The sequence below is a fragment of the Schistocerca cancellata genome, chromosome 4, assembly GCF_023864275.1.
Source record: "Schistocerca cancellata isolate TAMUIC-IGC-003103 chromosome 4, iqSchCanc2.1, whole genome shotgun sequence".
NCBI lineage: Eukaryota > Metazoa > Arthropoda > Insecta > Orthoptera > Acrididae > Schistocerca > Schistocerca cancellata.
The window spans coordinates 670,799,032-670,821,557 of record NC_064629.1 but is presented as its reverse complement, the minus strand read 5'-3'; the positions used below and the strand labels follow the sequence as shown (position 1 = coordinate 670,821,557).

Sequence of the window (22,526 nt, the reverse complement as noted above, 5' to 3'; positions counted from 1 at the left end):
GATGGAGGCTATCTGACCTTTGAGCTCTGTTACTAAACTCCATCTGTCAGACAGAACAGACAAAACTCAGTTACATTAATATAGTAATCAAATGAATCAGCTCTATGACATATGTTTTGGTGAATGTGCACAAATGTCATTTGAATCCATATGGGAATCAAGTATTTGTGTATAGGAGATGTAATGGATGAAGGATGCTGCAATGCAGTGTGTGATAAGTTGAGAATTTGGGTCGGATAGGAAATGTCTCCAGGTGGCCGAAATGATTGAGGCAACCATTCTGGAGTAGCGGAGCATCTGGCTTTGAGTCCCTGTCCAGCCCAAATTTTCAGCTTTAATCATTGCAGTGTCCTGTGCAGCATGGAGCAGTGATTTCATACCTACCTCGTTTCCCTTTCTTCCCCCTTCCTCTATTTTAGAAAATGAACTACAGGCTGCGTCATCACAGATGTTGTCAGCTCTGTCGGACAACACTTGGTTATATTAATAATCAATTACATTTAGTATTTCATGATCACTATAATGTTAGTTATACATAATCACACTCAGTCATTGCTATAATACTTGCTACATCTCAGTTTTACAGCATACATTTTCTCTGTAGAAAACATGGAAAATCAACAGCTAAACAGAAATTCCAATTCCAACTGGACTCCAGTGCTTGGTGAGTTTATTAGTGCCACAACATTGTGATGAAGCTGTATAGAGTTTGTGTTTATTTAGCCATGAGCTATTGTCAGTCAGTGAGTGCTTGTCACTCAGTGAGTGTGTGACATGTGCTACTGTGTGTCGAAACTGCCAGGTGCATGTATGCAAAGTGAATGATAGGTAGCAAGTGCTACACGTGCACTTCTGCCATGCAGTCGCAGTGCTTTAGTAAGGATCCCATACCACAGCAGCAATATTCTTATCAGAGGATGGGCAGGTGTAGTGTAGGCAGTCTGTTTAGTGGACTTGTTGCATCTTCTAAGTATTCTGCCAATAAAACTCTGACTACTTGTCACGACTAATATGTAGCCACTTAATGGAACCACAGAAGACTTTATTAATACATTTGGTGCAGGTGGTGCTTCATAGATCATAAACATTTGAAGAAAACAATTTTTTGTGTAACACTGCTGCTGATAAAGCATTGCTGCTGGTTTTTATTGAAATAATCATCAGGCAACCTGTGCAATAATAAACAGAATACACAAGATAAATTTTCTGATATGACTATTGATGCAATGAACAGTGATGAACATGCTCACAAAAATGTGTTAACATAAATCTAACACTTTCACATACAACTGTTATACAACAGTGTATATGACGCCACTCTTACTTTGGTGGCAAAGACAAAAATGAAATCATAAAAATAATTTTGTCCCACTAAAAATAAAATGTACAGCATGTCTCAAACCTTTTGTGCCAGATTGAAACAGGTGATAGTGAGTCCACGCCCGATTATTTTGAGGTAGGGAACTAATGGTCAGAAATGCACATTTATTGTGTTATGGACATACACAGCATACTCAGCATAACAACAACATAATTCATAGTAACTGTTCAAAGCGAAGACCGCTAGTCGCAATGCATATAGTGTAGTGGTGCGTGATGCAGTTCTGCCACACTCTCGCAAGGATCCCGAGTGTTTTATTGTACACTGGAACAGGTTGTGGGTGATAAACAGCGTATGCTCCTGACCACCAAACAGATGTACTGTACTCAACTTAGCTCATAGCATGTGTGTCATGTGATGACTGCATGTGCTGCACTGGTGCATTAACCTGTGCTTCATGCACACCACTATCCCTGGTGTCAGTTTTGCATTGCATCAGACAGCTTGTGATGTGCCCGTGGTGAGGTGTGTTACTGTGTGCAGTGCATAATCTGTGGAACACTACTCATCACGAGAGGTGGCAGGCATGCATTTACTTTATGGTACAGCAGGAGGTAGTGCCCATAAAACAGCATGAATGTACAGAGAACGCTTTCCCATTAGGCATAATTTGTATTGGAAGAAGTTTATCTCTATGGGTACCCATTTACAAGAGATGGAGTCATTCACACTACAGAGAGCTGGCCAAAGTTCCCACAAAAGACAAGTCCAAACACCAGACTTTGAGGAGATGATGTTGGATTGTGTGTCCAATGGCCCAGCAATAAGCACCCTTCAACTTGCACATGAAACACACAGTTCAATGGATACAGTGTAGAGCATACAGGTGGAACAGGTATTACACACCTATCATAAAGATAATGTACAGGCATTGGGACCAAGGGATTTTGAACCCCTCATTCACTTCTGTCAATGGATTAACCACCACAGTACTGTAGTTCCAAACTTTGTACAGTTTGTATTATGAGGCCTCATTCACCTATGATGGTGTTTTTAACAGCCTTGTCTGTAGTGAATAATGGAACTGACAGTTTACATACATATATACAAAATAGTCAAATACAACACATTTGTACAGTGTTAACTGTTACCTGGTGATAGGACATGTGTTAACACACCCGAAAATAACTTCCATGTATTAGAGGAAGCTGTAGAAGGTAATAACAGTAGAAGAAGATAGAGGGTGGAATAGATCCAAAAACTAATTGAAGACATTGGGTGCAAGAAGTACTGTGAAATGTCAATGTTGGCACAGGAGAGGAATTCGTGGTGTGCTGTATCAAACCAGTCAGAAGACTGATGACTCAAAAAAAAAAACCTGTTATGAAAGGTGAAATGGATGTATACAGCTGAGTAATCTTAGTACTCTGTCTGTTTCTATGTTCCCTGCATTTATGTGATGTGCATTCTGCATAATGATGAACTAGATATTTAATTTCTGTTTACTGCTCGTAGATTTATGCAATGATGATTTGGTATAATATGCAGAGAACATGTAGCTGTCAATAATTAAGCAGAGAATCCAGTAGATGTTTACAGTTGTCTTCACAGATACATGCTGCTTAACCGTATGTGATATATATATATATATATGGCTTGTATTTCATATGTAGTACCATATTAAGGATATTATGACATTACAAGAATAAATAAACATTGGCATTAACCTTAGTGAACTGCAACAACCTATACTTTTGTTCTTCATATGCAGAATTTGAGATGCACTATAACATTAAAGGACTACAGTGAACTTATATATTAACATTAATGAAGTGTAATTAAGTACATTTTTATCAGCCTAGTAACCCTTGAATTACAGTTAACATTATAGAAATGTGCTGATGAACCATTGTACTTTTTATATGATCAGAAACCCTCACTTAACCCTTTCACTGCTGTGTGCATGCACACATGACCTGCTATGCTGTTCCCCAGGTGTTGTGGAAATGTATACATGCACTGCTTGGGTTTTCCTACAGTGCTATGGAAGTCTGAATGTGTCCCGAGCTGTCGACCTCTCACTGCTGCGGATGAGTTACCTCCACATCTCAGTGAATAAACAAGTTTTGAGTATTTATCATACAATTTATGTGCCTCATTGTGTGAAAAAATTTCATTTTGATATCTTGAATCATTTATGAGATATGATGATTATATGACCATGATTTGCGGTGCGCCAGGATGTGAATGGGTGCATTGCGCATGACCCTCCTCCAAGTGTAAAATATAATAACTGTGCAATGAAATGAGATATCCTTCTGCTCTCAGTTTTAATAAAATTTTGATATCTTATTTACATTTCATTCACTGCACTGTATGAACTAAAACCACCCATACACAAGGTTTACACAGTATGTTTTTACCTCTGCAAAATGTTTAAAATATCATGCAATGTTATACTTAATTTGATGCAGCTCTGTAAGTATGATGGATAATGAAAAGAAATTCAGTTCTTTATCAATTGAATATATCAGACTGCAGGTTGTCCAAAAATCAAATTTTTTCACCTGATAATTTTTGAAAAATTATTGGCCAGAATGCCTTTTGGGAGGACAGGCACTGGCATGAGGCGAGCAGTATAACCATAACAATAGCCGACTCAGCACAGAATGCAAAGAGCACAAATGTAACAGCACAAAGATTAATAGTGATTATAGATTCAGCTACAGGTAATCTGATTTACTAGTCAATAATTACATGAGAGGAAAGGCATATATTAGGTGCAAACAAAGTTATTAGAATATAAATAGTAACTTCTTTTACTTGTATAATACTTCAAAAGAAAATCTGCAGAGCTATTGAAGCTGCAGTATATGTCTGCCTAAACTGCACTGTTCTGCATTTCTTTAGGGAATCTCTTGGTCTCTGTCATCCTATTATATTTTGGTTGACAATTTATTCATAAGGAAATGGTTATGTTCACAGTTTACTTTTACATGGACATAGAGACACAAAAATGGAATGTATCACATCACCCACCTGCTTAATTTTAAACATCTAGCTGCACACAGTGCAGAACTAACACAAACTGACTGCCATTTTACAAAATAATGTCTACAATTTGTGAACTTTTGTAAGAGACTGAGAACTTAAAATGAGAGAGCTTCTTCAGCTACACTGTACGTTGTTGCAGAGAGAGCGTAATGAACAACTGAAGGACTTCACATACAGTGTGTGATGGGATGAAACTGTCTGGTTTTTACTGCCTCCAAGTAGTCATCCATACTGGGGAATCTACCTACAGTCATGGAGTCAGTGGTTAGGGCCATGTGCATTGACAGTACGCTACAACATATTGCAGTCACGTGACTGAAACAGAATGGAGTTAGTTATACATTGGAGTCATCATGGATTACTCAGTGACTGTCACTGAGTTCACACAATAATTGCATACTGTTATTTAACACAAGCTGTCCATCAGTACTTTTACGGAATTGTACAAAATTTAGGAAAGTTTTAGCAGAATATAACTATTTTGCCCCTAAAGGAGACCGCTCACCAAAAAGCAGAAGCATTGAGTCATTCACAAATATGCACAAAAAACAAAGAAATCTTGCTAGCTTTCAGAATAAATCCTTTTCTCTAGCTACAGGACACACACACACACACACACACACACACACACACACACACACACACACACACACACGTGCCTGTGCACCTACACAGTCCATGCTGCCCATATTGCAGTTCGGCAGATGGTGTATGGTTGGGTGGAGGTTGTATCAGATAGGGTGGCTGGAGGCGGAGAGATGCAGGAGGCAGAAAGAGCAGTTGCAGGTGGGCAGCTAGTGGGTTTGAGGGAGACAGCAAATTTTCTGGCTAGGAATGCAGGAGGGAGGGATGATAGGTGCATGTACTATGCATGTGATGCACGAGTTTCAGAGCCAGTGGGGAGTGGAACATGATGAAGGTGACATGGAGACGTGAATTGGGAGGGGCTGATAGTACAGAGGAAGGGAAAACTGTTGAGTGGAGGGTGTGGGAATAGTGGGTTAATAGAGATTGAGACCAGGAGGGATACACGTGCAAAAGATGGGTTGCAAGGATAACTTGGATCTGCGTAGTTCAGAAAAGATGGTAGTGGAGGGAAAGATACACATGGCCCAGGCTGTGAAGCAGCCCTTGAAATCTAGCATATTGTGCTCAACTGCATGTTGTGACACCAGGAGTTCAACTTTGTTTTTGGCCACAATTTGTCAGTGGCCATTCAGTCTGGTGGACAACTGGTTTGTTGTCATACTAACCTAAAAAGCTGTGCAGTGATTGCAGCATAGTTGATGTACGACATGGTGGTTTTCCCAGGTGGCCCTGCCTCTGATGGGATAGGATAAGCCTGTGACAGTACTGGTGTAGGAGGAGGTGCTAGGCTAGTGGATTGTTCAGGTTTTGCACCTGGGTCTTCCATAGGGATGTGATCCCTATGGTAAGGGATTGGGGTTGGGAGTGGGAGTGGCATAAGGATGGACTAGGATGTTGTGTAGGTTGGGTGAATGACAAAACGCCACTTTAGGAGGGGTGGAAAGTGTCTTGTGCAGTGTGTCCCTCACTTCAGGCCATGATGATAGATAATCAAAGCCCTGGCGATGGAAATGGTTTAGTAGTTCCAGTCCAGGGAGTTCTCGTCACTGTACTGCACTGTGTGTGGGTGGCCAGACTTTTTGCAAAGCGTTTTTTTGGTGTGGAAGAAATGACAGCTGTCAAAATGAAGGTTTTATTGGTGGTTAGTGGGTTAAATTTGGACAGATGTGAATAGAGCCATCAGAGAGATGGATTTCAACATCAAGGAAGATGGCATGTTGGGCTTAAAAGTACCAGGTGAATCAGATGGTAGAGATGGTGTCGAGATTATGAAACAATGAGGACAGTGTGTGTTGGCCCTGAATCCAGATCATGAAGATGTCATCAGTGAATCTGAACAATATAAGGGGTTTGGGGTTTTGGAAGGACAGGAATGTTTCCTCTAGATGACCCATAAAAAATTGGCATTGGAGAGTGCCATGTGTGTGTCCATGGCTGTGCCACGAATTTGTTTATGTACCATTCTCTCAAAGGAGAGGTAGTTGTGTGTCAAGATATAATTGGTAACATGTATGTGAAATAACTTAGTGGGTTTTGGATTTGAAGTATGCTGGGAGAGGTAGCATTCGATAATGGCAAGGTCATGGGCATGATGGATGTTAGTGTATAGGAAGGTGGGGTCAGTAGTGGCGAGTAGGTATCCAGCAGGTAAAGGGTTGGGAATGGTGGAGAGTAGGTGAAGGAAGTGGTTAGTATCTTTGTTGTGAGAGCCTAGGTTACAGGCATTCCATGGGTGGTGTTGCTCAACCAGAGTGAAAATTCTTTCAGTAGGAGTGCGATAACCCTCTACAATGTTGCATCCGGGATTGTTGGGTTCTTGGATTTTGGGAAGTGTGTAAAGGGTGAGTTTTGGGAGGTGGCATTGGGGTGAAGAGGGAGGTGGACTTGGGGAGAGGTACTGGGCTGGGCCTAAGAATTTCAGTAGGGATTGGGGGCTATATTGGACTTCTGGGGTGGGATCACTCACATCAAAAATACTAACAAGTGCCTTCACCAACTCTCCACATTCCCACCCCTTTTCCTCCTGGATCCCTATTCCTCACTGTTGATGCCACCTCCCTATGCACCAACATCCATCATGCCCATGACCTTGCTGCCATAAGACACTGTTTCTCCCATCGTCCTTCAGATTCTAAGCCCACTACCTCATTCCACATACACCTTACCAGCTATATCCCAACACACAACTACTTCTCCTTCCAGGGGAAGGTATACAAACAAATCTGTGGCAAGGCAATGGGCACCTTCCTACACCAAATTTTTTATGAGCCATCTAGAGGAAACGTTTGTCTCCTCCCAAAATACCAAACCCATTGTCTGGTTTAAGTTCATTGATGATATCTTCATGATATGGATTCTGGGTCAATTGCTGTACAATCTCAGCACTTTTTCTCCCATCCACTTCACCTGCCGCGTGCCTGGGTGGTGACCACCACCACTCTGATGGCTCCACCATTACTTCTGTCCATATTAAACCCACTAACCACCAGCAGTACCTGTGTTTTGACAGCTTTCATTCCTTCCACGCCAAAAAATCCCTCCCATAGAGCTGGGAAAGGAAGGGAAGGAAGGGAGAAAGATTGGATTTAACTTCTTGTTGTCATCAAGGTCATTAGAGACGGAGTGCAGGCTTGGACTGTGGAAAGGACTTGGGAGGGAAATCAGCCATACCTTTTCAAAGGAACCATCTCAGCATTTGTGTGGAGCAATTTAGTGAAATTATGGAAAACCTAAATCTGGATGGTCGGGTGTGGTTTCCCATACATCCTCGTCACCATGGTTGGTGTATCTGCAGTGATAAGAACTCCCTTGCCCAATATGAGTATGGTGAAGGTCTCACAAGAGCTTTCACAAGTAGGCACTACCCCCAACCCTAGTCTGCAAACAGATTTCCTGTGCCATACCCCATAGCCTCACAAACCCCTATCCCTGTCACCACCAACAAGAATCAGTTACAAGTGCTCACCTTGTCACCCAGAATCATCCTGAACTGGAACAACTGAATAATATCCTTTGCCAGGGCACTGATTACCTATCATCATGTACTGAAATGAGGGATGTCTTACCCAAGATCCTTCCCACCTCTTCTGAAGCAGTGTTCTGTTGCTCACCTAACCTGCACATCATCCTAGTCCATCCCTATGCCACTCCCTCTCCCCACCTCTTGCCACAGGACTGTGGAAGACGCAGGTGCAAGACCAACCTGGCACCTCCTGCTCCAGTCTGGTCACAGGCTTACCCTATCCCATCAGAGGCAGGGCCACCAGTGAAAGCAGTCATGTCAAATATCAAATGTGTTGCAATCACTTCACAGCTCTTTATGTCAGGATCACAATGAACCAGTTGTGCACCAGAATGAATGGCAACCACGGAACTGTGGCCAAGAATAAAGCTGACCACCCTGCGGCACACGTGCAACTGAATGCCATATGCTCCATTTCAGTGGCTGCTTCACAACCCAGGCCATCAGTATCCTTCAATACACCGCTAGCTTTTCTGAACTATGCAGATAGGAGTTATCCTTGCAACACATCCAGACCTTCCACCTAACACTTCCCCTACTTGTTTCCTATCACCCTTTCCCAATTCACATGTCCACTCGCCACTGACTCCAATACCTATGCATCATATCCCTGGCCTGTTCACCTGCCATCCCTACTTCATGCATTTATAGGCAGCAAATTGGCTGCCTTCCACAAAGCCACTAGATACCCATCCCTAACCCCTCTTCGTACCTCCCACCTCTGTGTCCCTCTACGCATTCCATCTCACGTAACACAGCCATCCATCTGCTGAACCACAATCTGGGTACTGTGTGCCCAGCTGGCACTATGTAGGGGCCCAGGGATGTGTGCGTGCATTTGTGGGTCGGCAGGTGGGTGGGTGCACGCGCACGTTAGCAGTTTGGTTACTGTTCAGCGATACATTAAATACATTGTGCCAATGAAACAGACTCTTACACTGCAACAGTATCCTGTGATGTATTTTAACTAGACAATTTCCAACCCACCTTCCTTCCCTCCTATGTCTCTCTCTCTCTCTCTCTCTCTCTCTCTCTCTCTCTCTCTCTCTCTCTCATGCTCCTTTTCTCTTCCTCCCCCTCTCTCTTTTCTCCTTAAGAGTTGTCTTATAAAGAAAATATACTGCTCCTTCTGTGGATCTATGTTCACCCTGTATGTCATGGATTGACTGTGTGAAACATGCTTTTCTGAGAGTGATTTACCATGTACCACAACCAGTTTCCACCCTAAAATTTGTGTAGCGTTTGATACAAATGTCTATGAAGTTCCTGTCCTAAGAGAAGGCAAACAATTGCTCCCAAGCAAAATCTTACTTCTGTTTTTGTATGTGGATGTTTCATTCACTACCAGTATTCTCAGAGTACTACGTAATATTCATGTCTGTTGCTGGAAATAAAAGTTCATTTGCGTCACAACTAATCTGAATAATTAGTTGTATTCTCATTACTGGCATTTCTGGGTGTTACTGTTTTTATAAGCAGCAATTTACTTTAGGTAGTATACCATATTGAGCAATTTTTCATATAATATCAATGCTGATTTACTTATTGATTCCAATTTCTTTTGTCCTCACCAAGCACTTCATCAATCTTCGTGTCAGTACATATTGGTATCTTTGTTTTTGGTGGCGACAAATAGAACTAGTGGTTGTGATATTGACAGGTTGTTCATCAAAAGCAGTTTGAAAACTGATTGTTATGACATTTAAGAAAGTGAATAAACATTGCTCTGTAAATTAACTGATAAGACCAATTTCTTCATGAGGGGCACCTCAGCCGTATGTTTGTTAAAAGACATTTTGAAGTTTCCCACCTCAGCTATTTTTTGACAAGTATTCACTTTATTACATCTTGCAAGATTTGTAAATTTTGGCCTTACAGGCCATTTCCAAACTTCGTAGGTTTCAATGTATTGTACAATTATCCGATTATAAAACGGAGGATACAGCCAGTCAGAAAGTGAGCACATAACATGCAAGTATCAGAATTAACAGTTGATGTTCAACAACGAAAATGAGCACATATAGTAACATGACATTAGTCATGAAGGTGACTATTACTGCATGCAATAAGCTTAATGGTTTTTACTCTAATACTTGCAGATTCGATGGGTAGACCACATAACTAATGAGGAAGTATTGAATAGGATTGGGGAGAAGAGAAGTTTGTGGCACAACTTGACCAAAAGAAGGGATCGGTTGGTAGGACATGTTCTGAGGCATCAAGGGATCACTAATTTAGTATTGGAGGGCAGCGTGGAGGGTAAAAATCGTAGAGGGAGACCAAGGGATGAATACACTAAGCAGATTCAGAAGGATGTAGGTTGCAGTAGGTACTGGGAGATGAAGAAGCTTGCACAGGATAGAGTAGCATGGAGAGCTGCATCAGACCAGTCTCAGGACTGAAGACCACAACAACAACAACAACAACAACAACAACAACAACAACTTGCAGCTTATGTACTCACTTACTGGTCAGCTATATACACCATTTTATAATCAGATAATTGTACAATATGTTGACATTTTCTGTGCTTGAAAATGAACTGTAAAGCCAAAATTGGCCAGTTATGCAAGATGAAATAATGTGAATGCTTGTCAGAAACCCTTGAGGTGGGAAACTTCAAAAGTCTTTAAAAATGATAAGAAATCCATCAGTGAAATAAAAAGAGTTCGCTGTAGTGTTTGTCTCCAAGTGATAACTAACTGAGTTTTACTTTGTTCAGTTTTGTTAAATTTGTTCTTGTTTGGCAGTTAATAGATATGGGAGTTAAAATATTGAGTTACTCAGAAATAATTGTTAGCGTCATTTTTCACTTTGAACTGTCTTGATAAGAAGGAGTGATATTTTAAATTTTTCTTTTGTTTCAGCGTCATCACATCAGAGAGAGAAGTTTGTCAGTTGTAAATTTATTCTTGGAAGAAATGGCAAAAGAAGCAAAGAATATAATAACAACAATATGTGATGAACAGTGTATAATGAGTGATAAGGTAAATTTTGAGATTTTATCTTCTTGAAACTTGTAGTTTAGTATTTTTCATAAGAGGTAGCATTATGAAATATCTGTATATTACATAACAAAAACTTAATACATTTTCTTTGCTAACTTCATATATCACACACTCTTTTGGTGTTAGGAATTTTCATCAGAAAAAAGTTACTTGTTTTGGAAATTTATTTTGGCTATTATAGTGTCTTACCTCATGTCCTGTTCATTATTCAGCATTGTATAGGTACAATTAGTCTGGTGGACTGGATACTGTGTAAAGATTAGGTTCCATGGGTTTATTAACAAATTTATTTAGGTGAGATTGTAACTGCAGAAGTAAAAATTTATCAAAAGCATCCATGCCATCTAGAATATCCTCTTTGCTTTGCTGTTCAGAAACTCTCTCTCCATCGTGTCTGTACCACTACTCATTACAGTTCACAGAGGTTAATATGGGCACAGCCAAGCCATTGGATCCCTGAAACATGGAAAACAGTCATCTAGAGTGGTGAATCCTTATATAAATTTATACACACCAATGACAGTGTGACTATGAGGAGAACGACATGCATTCTGCTTGCAAGCAAGGCACCATTGAGGCAGATCATTAATGTATTTACATAGTGTAAAATAGGAGGCCCGATACGACTGTCAATCATGTGCATCTTTGTTATCATGTACAACACCCTGTAAGTGACCTGAACCTTCAGTGAGGTAGCACATACTCTGATCACTACCCAGTTGCGTCAGAATCCTATTGGTTGGCGTAAACTGAGATGTGCGTGTGCTGGACCCAGCTTTGACCAATCTCTTTGGTTGAGTGATCATGGATCAAGATAGCTCCCTAACTCATCAGGTGTCTTGTGGAATTCATATTGCAACATCTTTCCACCATGATCTGTGCGAGAGTGAGTACGACATACTATTAGGTGTCTGTAATATCTCACTGATGAAACTAGCGAGTAATATATGGTGAGAAACCTAGTGTGGTGCTGCAGTGCTAAGACACTGGACTTATATCCAGGAGGACTGTGATTCAAATTGCTGTCAGCCCATCCTGATGCAAGTCTTCTATAATTTCCCTAAATCACATCAGGAGAATGCCACGACTTTGTTTTGGAATGGTGTAGGCTAGCTGATTTTCTTTACATCTTTCCTGAATCTGAACTTGTGCTCCATCTCAAATGACTTCGTCTTGAATCTCCCTTTATATAGGAAGAAATGTCATTTGCCTACAGAGTAAGAGTACTGAATTTCTCTCTCTCTCTCTCTCTCTCTCTCTCTCTACCGAGCATGTGCCCCCCCCCCCTCCCCCCGCGCACACACACACACTTGCTACAATGTAATCCAGCTGGTTAGAAATTGCTCATTGGAGCCATATTACAAGAACTTAAAGGACAAAGTGTAGTAACCACAACCAACAGCGGGAACGCCTTGGGCTGCGGATCGGAGCCGCCAGGCGGGGAAGCCACTATTCCAATATCATAATGATGTTGTGAATTGTGGTTGAGTAATATTGTGGAATGAATAACTGTGTCACAGTAAAAAGTGATTTTTTGTTGACACTGCACCCAGATAGTTTGAAAGGACATCTTTTCCTGCATTTTGTACTCTTCTGAAATTCATGTATAAGTATGGTAATTAATTATACTAGGAAGATTATTGTAAAATCTTTGAAGACATCCTATACAGTTGAGGACATTGATCAAGTTACCAAAATGAGAACCCAAATGTTGTCTACACTCTCGATGTATGGCAGTAATGGGACCCAGTTCTCTAGCACTGCAGAAAGCAACAAAGATCCAACTTCCGCCGACATTATTAGTAAATGTTACAGTTCCATACCTCAATAGGTAAAACTGGAACCCCTATAGGATCACATAGTTGTCTGTCTGTTTATATGTCTGACTGGTAAGACTCTTGTTTCTCAGGAATGGCAAGTGGTATCAGGTTGACATTTATGTCACATATGGTCTATTGTCCCTTGGTGGTGCAAAAACTGTAAGGTTCTAAGTCAATGCAATCAAAATATACAGGCACATAAGTCACTCATTTCGATACATATAGAACCACTATCAAAACCTATAGATAGGGAAAGGAAAAGAATTGTTTTATTTTATGGCTAAATTCAGTGTTTGTTTATTTTTTGCAGATTCGGTTTTTCCCCCACATTTGCTGATATTTTTTCTTGCCAGGTTCGGTGTTACTTTTTTAAAAATGTTGTTTTACCAAATTTGGTGTTCCTTTTTTACGAAATTTGGCACTTATTTACCATATGTGGTGGTGTTTTTTTTATCAAATTTGGTGCTTTTTACCAAATTCAGTATTTGTTATTTCTAAATTAGATATTGTTTTTCACCAGAATTAGTGTTGTTTGTTGCCAGATTCTGTGGTTTTTTGCCAAAGTTAGTGTTTTTTTTCCAACGTCAGTGTTTTTTTCCGTCAGTGTTTTTTCCAACTTAAGTGTTATTTATTGCCAAATTCGGTGGCTTTTTTCCCCTAAATTTTATCTTGTTTGTTTTTGCCAAATTCAATATTGTTCTCTTGCCCAATTCTGTGTTTTTTGCCAAATTCCATGTTTTTTCAAAATCATTGTTATTAGCCAGGTTGTTTTTTTTTCCCCCCCAGCAAATTGAGGGCTACTTTCATCATGACATCAAAGCTTGTTCTACGTATTGCAGAAATGAAGTGTTGTTTTAAGATAATACATAAACCTCAGACTTGATAAGAAGTTAAACCGTGATTTTAACATTAAGTAACTGCCAGTTACGGGTATTAGTAAACGACTGCCTGCAGATCTGTAACATTTTTGTACAGTAAAATGACAAATTTTGCAATATCTCATAAAAATCATTGATTTTGTGTTATTTCACTGAAAACTGCTAATTTTGTATTATTTTTTGCATTATTGTTTTTGTGAAATTTTCCTGTCCCTACCTAAAGATCAACTACATATATAAATATCTGGCCTGGTGGTCTAGTGGTAAAGGGCATGCCTGGAAACTGAGTGGTTGCTGGTTTGAATCAGGTTCAGATTCCATGTTAAACTGTAGATCCACTTTCCCTGGTTGAATAATTAGGGTATGTTAGGGACTCACAAGTTGCCAAAGTTGTATTTGATAGAAAGACTTGGACCAGGCCCCTGAGCCACACACAATTATTATTATTATTATTATTATTATTATTATTATTAATTATTACTGTTATTACTATTGTCATTACTATCATCTATATACATAATTAAGTTTGTACAATACCCTCAGAGTGCAAGTTCAAAAATGGCTCTGAGCACTATGGGACTCAACATCTTAGGTCATAAGTCCCCTAGAACTTAGAACTACTTAAACCTAACTAACCTAAGGACATCACACACACCCATGCCCGAGGCAGGATTCGAACCTGCGACCGTAGCAGTCCCGCGGTTCCGGACTGCAGCGCCAGAACCGCTAGACCACCGCAGCCGGCAGTGCAAGTTCCACTTTTACTTTTTAATATGTCTTCAACACTGGGCCTTTAAATACTAACAGATAATGTTGTTAGTTATAAGCATTTTGTGTTCAGAGCAAGACAAGTTGAAGTTACAATCTTTCTTTTAAGATTATAAATCTACATCTACATCTATACTCCACAAGTGGCGGAGGGTACCTTGAGTACCTATATCGGTTCTCCCTTCTATTCCAGTCTTGTATTGGTTGTGGAACGAAAGATTGTCAGTATGCCTCTGTGTGGGCTCTAATCTCTCTGATTTTATCCTCATGGTCTCTGCATGAGACATACGTAGGAGGGAGCAATATACTGCTTGACTCCTCGGTGAAGGTATGTTCTTGAAACTTCAACAAAAGCCCGTACCGAGTTACTGAGCGTCTCTCTTGCAGAGACTTCCACTGGAGTTTATCTATCATCTCCAACGCTTTTGCGATTACTAAGTGATCCTGTAACGAAGTGCGCTGCTCTCCGTTGGATCTTCTCTATCTTTTCTATCAACCCTATCTGCTACGGATCCCACACTGATGAGCAGTATTCAAGCAGTGGGCGAACAAGTGTACTGTAACCTACTTCCTTTGTTTTCGGACTGCATTTCCTTAGGATTCTTCCAGTGAATCTCAGTCTGGCATCTGCTTTACAGACGATTAATTTTATATGGTCATTCCATTTTAAACCACTCCTAATGCCTACTCCCAGATAATTTACGGAATTAACTGCTTCCAGTTGCTGACCTGCTATATTCTAGCTAAATGATAAAGGATCTTTCTTTCTATATATTCACAGCACATTTCAAGTGAAATGAGATTCAATTGCCATTCCCTGCACCATGCTTCAATTCATTGCAGATCCTCTTGCATTTCAGCACAATTTTCCATTGTTACAACCTCTCGATATACTACAGCATCATCCACAAATAGCCTCAGTGAACATCCGATGTTATCCACAAGGTCATTTATATATATTGTGAATAGCAATGGTCCTATGACACTCCCCTATGGCACACCTGAAATCACTCTTACTTCGGAAGACTTCTCTCCATAGTGTGTTCTGTTATCTAGGAACTCTTCAATCCAATCACACAATTGGTCTGATAGTCCATATACTCTTCCTTTGTTCATTAAACAACTGTGGGGAACTGTATCGAACGCCTTGCGGAAGTCGAGAAACATGGCATCTACTTGGGAACCCGTGTCTATGGCCCTCTGAGTCTCATGGACGAATGGCGCGAGCTGGGTTTCACATGATCGTCTTTTTCTAAACCCATGCTGATTCCTACAGAGTAGATTTATAGTCTCCAGAAAAGTCTTTATACTCGAACATAATATGTGTTCCAAAATTCTACGACTGATCGATGTTAGAGATATAGGTCTATAGTTCTGCACATCTGTTCAACATCCCTTCTTGAAAATGGGGATGACTAGTGCCCTTTTCCAATCCTTTCGAATGCTACGCTCTTCTAGAGACCTACGGTACACCACTGCAAGAAGGGGGGCAAGTTCCTTTCTGTACTCTGTGTAAAATTGAACTGGTATCCCATCAGGTCCAGCGGCCTTTCCTCTTTTGAGAGATTTTAATTGTTTTTCTATCCCTCCGTCATCTATTTCAATATCTACCATTTTGTCATCTGTGCGACAGTCTAGAGAAGGAACTACAGTGCAGTCTTCCTCTGTGAAACAGCTTTGGAAAAAGACATTTAGTATTTTGGCCTTTAATCTATCATCCTCTGTGCCCCTGGTATTTTGTCAAATGTCGTGTCTGCAACTTTCTCCTTTCATTTTTAATGAAATTTGTCTTCATTTGTGTGTAACAGTACTTGATCAAATTCTGTCAACACTATCCTGTTCATTCAGTTAACAGTTCAGTTGTTTTGTATTTTTCAGCTGTAATAAACCATTGTTTTGACTATAATTAATGTGTGGAAATTATTTACTTTGTATCTGATTTTTGTTACTGTAGGTTTGTTAATTGAGAGTAACATTAAAGAAAGAAAATATTGAGATTTCTGGCAGAATGTGAATAATTTAGCAGTAAAGGCAACAGTGAACAGTGGATCAGATATATATACTTGGTCCATTCACATTAATGTGACCACCACGTTTGTTTGATGCTTGTGTGCAGTAGCCACTCACAAATGCCAGGTGACAGCACTAGCACTGGAGGGTGTATAAAGCACGTTGTGGAAAAACAGTACAGTCAGTACCATAATGCAGAAACAGAGCCTTTTATCTGACATCCAAAAGGGCACGATCATTGGCTTTTGGTCCAAATGTGGAAGTATTTCTAAAACACCTAAATTTGTAAACTGTTTGTGTACCACTGTGGTTAAAGTATACCATGCATGGCAAAAAGGTACTATCCAAAACCGGCACTGAGGCAACTGTGGTGCCCCATGGGCCATAGATGATAGGAGTGAACGACGGCTGTGGTGATGTTTACCGACAAGTAGACATGTAGCTGTCGAGAAACTCACCACAGATGAACCAGGAAGCTACCAAAAATGTCTTTTCAATGACTGTTCAGTTATTGCTATGTATGGGCCTCTGCAGCAGGTGTCTGTTTCATGTGCCTATGCAGACTGCTGTTCATCAGCAATTAAGTGTGGAATTTGCACATCGATACTGCAACTAGGCATTCACTGAGTGCTGACATGTGTCCTTTTCAGATGAATCACATTTTATGCTCCATTGGAGAGATGGCCTTTGGTGTGTGCAATGTGAAACACCTGAAAGCAAAGACCCTGATTGTGTTATGGTCTGGGGAATGTTTCTGTGGCCTTCATTCTGGAAAGCACAATGGTTCAATATAAGTAAGCATCTATCATTGGGGCCTATGTCTACCCTTGCATGCACTTTGTTTTTCCCCGGCACAATGGCATCTACCAGCAGGACAATGCAATGTGTCACACAGCTCGCAGTATACATGCGTGGTTCAAAGAGCACCAGGATGAGTTTACTGTACTCCTTTGGACACCGAACTCCCTGGATTTAAACACCATAGAGAATCTGTGGGACCACCTCAATCAGGCTGTTCATGCCATGGAAACTTAGGGCAGATGGCCACAGTGTTTCTGTTGGTATCTTCCAGAACCTCGTTGAAACTCTTTCTGCATGTCTCGCAGGAGTCTGCACTGTGAAAGGTGGTTATTCAGGCTTCTGACAGGTAGTCACATTAATGTGATTGGACAGTGTAGAAAACAATTAAAATTTCTTCATCATGCTCTTGTGTGCACAAATTCTTAAAATAATTTGAGTTTGGAGTCCAGTTTGACTTGGTTAGAAGATGTGGGGACCTACCAAGAAAGAAGCAAAAAAATATGTTTATATATGTTGTGAATGTGATAAAAAAAGGTCTAGGAATATAGTATTAGTAACCAAAGCATTCACTACTAAAAAGGAGATTCTGTGAGCTCAAGAGTAGTACAGTTAATTAAATTGGAACAAGACTCAGATACATTGATTACAACAGCTGATTCACTAATAGTCCATGATGAACTTGAAGAAATGAAATGATGCAACTTCTCTCAACAATACTAGATTTAATCTAAAGCTATATCAAATTCCAGCTTTGTCTTGTAGGAAGTGTGAAAGACTGTTGATACTAGATCTCCCAAGACTTTTGCTTAGAAATTTGCTTCTTAGTGTATTTAAAACAACCTATTAACTTTTTAAAATTCTCAAAGTTTACGTTTTATTTTTCAGCTACTTCCAAAACACTGTGCAATTTTAATATCACAGGTTGTAAACAGAAAAAAGAAAGACAAGAATAAGAAGAGTTCTCCAGAAATAGCCAAACCTGGAGTTGAAAGCTATCGAAAAACCAGAGAAGAACTCACCACGTAAGTTTTTTTTTTTTTTTTCCCCACATTTACATGATGGAAACATTTTTTGCTGGTAGTTTCATTTTCATATATAATTTTAAGAATATGGGTCACTCCTAGTCAATTAAATCAGTGAAAAATGTCTTTAATGTGAATAGTCTTTCTCAGTATTTTTGTGCTGTTTATGTTTTATGACATACAAAATTCAGAACTCGATAGTCTTGAATGTCACACATTTCTAGTACTTAAAAAGTACCTATTTGGAAAGGACAACTGCTTGTGTTTTGACTGGAAACATGATCCAATTCAGTTGAACACAGTAAAGTGATATTACATTATTTACTCCATTATTACTAATATCCCAGTTTGTAGAACATTAATTGAAATACTTAATAAACCTGAAATATTAACCATCGCTACCTCATATGTATTATTGAAAATTGTAATTTTTTTTTTTATTACATGAGACTTGTAACTTGTTAAAAGTTTCTCAAACATAGTATATGAAGAAATGCGTCCTGTAATTGCTTGGAATTCTGTTGACAGACAGCCTAGTATATTGATTTGAAAATATGTTTAAACTAAAAGAGATTTACTGGAGAACTGAGATTGGCTCACTAAGGACAGTTGCATACTCTCAGTAGAGTAATTTATTCATGATGTTTTGACAGTTTAAACAAGATATAATTTTCCATTAAACTTCATCAGCTATAAAAATATTGTATTGGTGATTGTAATATATTGCAACAAAATTTAATAAATGAGATCTTAATGTCTTCTGTAAACTAGATTGGATGAAATGAAAATTGAGTGCTACAAGAAACGGAAACCACATTTATGTCCAACTAATGTAAGCAGTAGAAAGTTTTCTCTAGACAAGAATGGACCAAACTCAGTCTAATGACAAATGGTCCAGCAAACTAAATGTAAATGTTTAAAAATGACTACAGACAAATATTTGTTTCATACTCAGTGCTCCTGGCATCTTGCAAAGCTAATATGCAGAAAGGCTAGTGTTTACAACCCTAAAATGATACATACACAGGTCAGTCATAAGTGAGCTTGGAGTTTTTACACTGAGCTGACAAAAGTCATGCGATAGTGATACGCACATATACAGATGGCAGTAGTATCGTGTACACTAGGTATAAAAGGGCTATGCATTGGTGGAGCTGTAATTTGTACTCAGGTGATTCAAGTGAAAAATTTTCCAACATGATTATGGTCGCGTGACTCGAATTGACAGTCTTTGAAAGCGGGATGGTAGTCGGAGCTAGATGCATGGGACATTCCATTTCGCAATTTTTAGGTAATTCAATATTACAAGATCTGGAGTGTCAAGAATGTGCTGAGAATACAACATTTCAAGCATTACCTCACCACAGACTATGCAGTGGCTGACTGCCTTCGCGTAACGATGGAGAAGAGCAGCATTTGCGTAGTGTTGTCGGTGCTAACAGACAAGCAGCATTGTGTGAAATAACCTCAGAGATCAATGTGTGATATATGATGAATGTATCCTTTAGGACAGTCCAGCAAAATTTGATGTTAATGGACTGTTGCAGCAGACAACTGATGAGTGTGCCTTTGCTAACAGCATGATATTGCCTGCATCACCTCTACTGGGCTTGTGAACCCTAGAGTACTGGAAAATTATGGCCTGGCCAGATGAGTCCCGATTTCAGTTGGTAAGAGCTGATGGCAGGATCCAGTTGTGGCGCAGACCCCACAAAGCTATTGACTCAGGTTGTCGACAAGGCACTGTGCAAGCTGGTGGTGGCTCCATAATGATGTGAGCTATGTTTACATGGAATAGAGTGGGTCCTCTGCTCCAACTGAACTGATCATTGACTGGAAATGGTTGTATTTGACTACTTGGAGACCATCTGCAGTCATTTAATGATAGGATTTTTGTGGATGACAATGTGCCGTGTCACTGGGCCACAGTTCTTTGTGATTAGTTTGAAGAACATTCTAGACAGTTCGAGTGAATGATTTGACCACTCAGATCACCTAACATCAATCTCATCTAACATTTACCGGACATAATTGAGAGGTCAGTTCATGTGCAAAGTCCTGTACCAGCAATACTTTTGCAACTATGAACAGCTATAGGCAACATGGCTCAGTGTTTTTGCAGGAGACTTCCAACAACTTGTGTTGAGTCCATGTCACATAAAGCTGTTGTATTATGCTGGGCAAAAGGAGATTGCACATGATATTGGGAGGTATCTCATGAGTTTTGTTGCCTTGGTGTATTTATAATGTGCTTTCTTAATAGTCCCTGACAGTTTCAGATTCATAAAGACATCTTGGTTTCTTCCAAAAGTGTTTTCATAGTTTTGAGGTCCTAATGTTTTTTATTACAGTTTGAATTGTAGGAGACTGAAAATTTGAACCCAACTCAGACAGTGAAAAAAAGAAAAAAAGGGCTAGGTATAAGTTGTAGATAATAATTTTTTCATTACTAAACTGAAGCTATTTAATGAAATGGAATCTGTCAAGTTTTTAATAATCCAGATTTCTGGGTTTAGCTATGCCTTGTCAGGGGATAGGTTGTCTGTGTCTGTATCAAAGCAATCAGCATGTGTGACAACCATGCAGAGGAGCTAGGTTCGATTCCTAGTACTGCCAGGAATTTCTCCTTGGTGAGGGAACTAGGTAGGGCTGGAAAGGACAATTGAGGAACTGTTTGAATGAAAAGTTGTGGTTCCAGTTCTCAGGAAGATGTCAACAGCTGAGATAATGTGACCACGTGCTTCTCAATATCAATGACACCATTTGCAGAAAATGATGTGGCAGCCAGTTGGCATTATATGGTCCATTGGGCTTGATCACAGAGTTTGAGATTCAGACTCTTAATTAAGCTGTGGACAGTGACAGTCAAAGGTCACTATATAGTTAAAGAGAGCACAGATTTAATTTAGGCCACCAGGATAACAAAATAAAAAAATAAATAAAAAGAATTTCTTAGGAATAAAGGAGATGACTTATTGAAAGGCAGAAGTGCTGCATTGTCAATAGCTTTCGGAATGGACTTCCTTTTTCAAGCTTATAGGAAAACACACACATGCCTGTCTCCCTACATTGTGCTCAGCCGATTGCCAGCTCTTTCCTGGCCCACGGTGAGTGTACAGGGGTGCCCACCTTACCCCAGTACACTCACCCTGGCACAGGAAAGAGCTGGCAGTTGACTGAGCACAATATATGGAGACAGACATGTGCATGTGTGTGTGTGTGTGTGTGTGTGTGTGTGTGTGTGTGTGTGTTTCTCCTACAAGGTTGGAAAAGGAAGTTCATTCCGAAAGCTAGCAAAGCTCTGTACCTTGTGTCTGTGTACCTGTCGATGACGCAGCACTTCTGCCTTTCGGTTAGTTGTCTCCTTTATTCCTAAATAATTTGTAATTCTCAATCAGAATTTTCCATACAAAATTTAAAGAAAACTGTCTATAGAATGTGTGGAGATAATCACACATTGTATACAGGTATTGAGTGGTTTATATAACCATGAAAAACTAGAACATGTTTATTTGCCAATTTGCGACTCAATGCTTGCACTATACAGTTCGTGTGCTTGCACTAACCAGTTAATGGTTATCTTCATGTTTATGAAGCAAAGTCATGTAATGGTTAGCACACAGGACCTGTATGCAAGGACAGCCAGGAAAATATCTGGCCAGTCATTGTGATAAGGGTTTTCCATGCTTTCCCTAAATATGTCAGCACTACAGCTGGGATAATTCTTTTCTAAAGTTAATGACCTTGTTTTCAACAGGAAATTAAACACTGATGTGCCTTCCTTTCTTTTGTAAAGGACATCACCAATTTTCCTGCCCTTCCATTCTCCAATCAGATTCTGTGCTCTGTTTCTAATGATCTTATTAATGGGATGTTAAACTCTAATGGTCCTCTCTTCCTTGTGCTATCTTTTCACATTCTGTTGCTTGTACTTCACCCTAGATTTTTCAGTACCATATAGAAGAATCTAAAAGTGTTTGATTCAATTCTAAGGCAGAAGTTGGTAGCTGTGTGGAATGTCAGCATTTTGCTTGTCATTTTCCTTACTCGCTAAGGCATAATATGAGTTTTCTTATGGTTGGATGTCAATAACAAGATTTACAAACACAACAATTTTGTTAACAGTGTCATGAGCTTATATGGTTAATGGATCAATAGGATCAGGTTGTTTCCCATACACAAGATATGTGTTTATAAAGTACATTATATCTTTCTTTCTCATTAAAAATTATTT

General features: G+C 39.7%; 1 protein-coding gene across 4 annotated transcripts in view; it reads left to right on the top strand.

Annotated features, from left to right (window-relative positions):
• LOC126183445 (membrane-associated protein Hem) overlaps window positions 1-22,526 on the top strand; it is a 176,888-nt gene that overhangs the window by 103,912 nt on the left and 50,450 nt on the right. For all 4 annotated transcript variants that reach the window (XM_049925436.1, XM_049925434.1, XM_049925435.1 and 1 more), the window contains exons 13-14: window positions 10,853-10,972; window positions 18,156-18,292. In XM_049925436.1, the coding sequence (XP_049781393.1) occupies window positions 10,853-10,972; window positions 18,156-18,292 (257 nt within the window). The remainder of the gene's footprint in view (window positions 1-10,852; window positions 10,973-18,155; window positions 18,293-22,526) is intronic.